The 2,202-nt window shown below is 57.8% G+C and overlaps 1 protein-coding gene across 1 annotated transcript; it reads left to right on the forward strand.

Moving 5' to 3' along the window:
* Positions 1-559: 559 nt before the first annotated feature.
* On the forward strand, positions 560-1,738 carry LOC104541648 (succinate dehydrogenase cytochrome b560 subunit, mitochondrial-like; the record flags this gene model as incomplete). The annotated part of the gene is made up of 2 exons (XM_010185759.1): positions 560-661; positions 1,677-1,738. Coding segments are annotated over 2 exons (164 nt in total), but the record flags the coding sequence as incomplete, so codon positions are not given.
* Between the last annotated feature and the right edge of the window lie 464 nt (positions 1,739-2,202).

Consider the following 2,202-nt stretch of genomic DNA (forward strand, 5'->3'; position numbering starts at 1 on the left):
AGATTCAAGCCTTCCCCGAGGGATCCTGTTGAGGCCTGGGGCCACGCACGCCCCAAATTCCTCATTCCGTTCATAATTCTGGTCAATAAATGCAGGCACTCACCGAAGGTGGGCTCTGTTCATGTTGGGGGATGAAGGGAGACCCTGGCCGGCTCCTGGGGTGGGCTGGGATCTCCCAGAGGGGCAGCAGTGGCTCCATGGTCCCCCCTTTGCCTCCGAGGAGAGCCAGGAGCCACAGAATCCCTCTTGTTCCCGTGCTCCGTGCTGCGGGGCTTAGGGAGAAATAGTTATTTTCTGCTAAATCAGGCTGTAAGTGTAATTGCCACGTAATCTCGGGGAACATTAAATTACCAGCTCTTTATTTGCTGCAGCGTGCAATTACCACAGCGGTAAAGAGCAGGTTGTGCGGTACCGCTGGTATCCGACGCGTTAGCTGACAGCTATACCCTTATTTGGGTGGCGCTGGGAGGGCGAGAGGGGCTCAGCTTCGCTGGCTGAGTGGATTCCTGTGCCCGTTTCCCCCCCGCTAAAACCTCCTGTCTCCTCGTTTTTTTTGCAGCGTTGTCCCGATGGGAACGACGGCCAAGGAGGAGATGGCTCGGTTTTGGGAGAAGAACACCAAATCCAATCGTCCCTTGTCCCCTCACGTCACCATTTACAAGTAAGAGCCTCCTTGGTGTCACACCGGGGCACACAACAGCGCTGCTGTCCCCTTGTGCAGTGGGGCTGAGGCTGGTCCTGCTGTCACACACAGAATGGCTCGGTTGGAAAAGCCCTCTGAGATCATCACGTCCAACCGCTCCTGTCTACCCCCTAAACCATATCCCTAAGTACCTCATCTACCCGCTCTTTAAACACATCCAGGGATGGTGACTCCACCACCTCCCTGGGCAGCCTGGTCCAGCTTCTGACGACCCTCTCAGTCAAGAACTTCCTCCTTATCTCTAACCTGAACCTCCCTTGGCACAGCTTGGTGCCGTTTCCCCTTGTTCTATCCCCTATCACCTGGGAGAAGAGCCCAGCACCCACCTCTCTACAAGCTCCCTTGAGGCAGTTGTAGGTGGTGATGAGGTCTCCCCTCAGCCTTCTCTTCTCCAGGCTAAACAAGCCCAGTTCCCTCAGCCGCTCCTCATCAGGCTTGTTCTCCAGAGCCCTCCCCATCCTTGTGGCTCTTCTCTGAACACGCTCCACAATCTCCACATCCTTCTTACAGTGAGGGGCCCTGTCCTTCAGACAGGGGACTCTGAGACCCTCTACATCCCCATCTGGGGGTGTCACAGCCCCCCTGGTGCTATTTGCACAGGGTGTCCCTCTGCGGGACTCTGGGGTTACCTCCTTGGTGAGGTGACCCTTTCTTTATGGCCACCCCCCAAGTTCTCACCTTTCCCCATGAGCCTGGATGCCCAAATCCTGCCCCTGTGTCCCTAAACTGCAGGACCTTGTGGTCTTCTCCTGCTTCATCTCCCTTTAAGCCTCCTCAGCAAACGCCCTTCCCCTTCCCAGCCCGTTTGCCATTCCCCCGCTGCCTCTGCACATTCCCAGTCTCTCCCCTTTTGCTCTGCCTGGATTCCTCGAATAACTCCGGGTGCAGCGCGGAGCCGTCGAGGAACAGTGGGGCCGTGCTTTGGCCCTGCTGCCGTGCCGCGTTTCGCTGACAAGGTCCCGTTGTTTTCCAGGTGGTCCTTGCCCATGGCCATGTCCATCACGCACCGAGGCACCGGCGTCGCGCTCAGCTTAGGTGCGTGCATCTCCCGGACGGGGGCTGTGGGAGGGGGGACCCCTCTGGTTCGGAGATGTGACACCAGGAGGACGTTTCTCCCCTCTGTCCCCATCCCGTTCCCCGTTTCCCCGTCCCCTCTCATGCTCTGAGTGGCCCCAGCCCTGCGAAGGCAGCGACGTAAAATCCTTTGCCACGCTGTGACCTGGCCTCGCTGCTTTCTCCCATGTTTCCCTCAGCCTGGAAAGGGCCCATCTGCTGCTCCAGCTCTCAACCTGTCCCTCCCGTGGTGGTTTTTGCTGGTTTTACCCTTACAGGAGATGCTGTGTGAGGGAAGGGCTGTCGGGCAGAGCTCAGGGGCTTTTCCTGGGCATAGGTTGAGTTTTTCAGCTCTCTGGGAGCAGCTGCTGCTTCCCCAGTGATCCCAGTGGGAAAGAAGGTGGTGCCAGCATCACAGAGTCATCAAATGTATTGGGTGTGAAGGG

This window comes from Mesitornis unicolor, unplaced genomic scaffold (assembly GCF_000695765.1).
Source record: "Mesitornis unicolor isolate BGI_N332 unplaced genomic scaffold, ASM69576v1 Scaffold47545, whole genome shotgun sequence".
NCBI lineage: Eukaryota > Metazoa > Chordata > Aves > Mesitornithiformes > Mesitornithidae > Mesitornis > Mesitornis unicolor.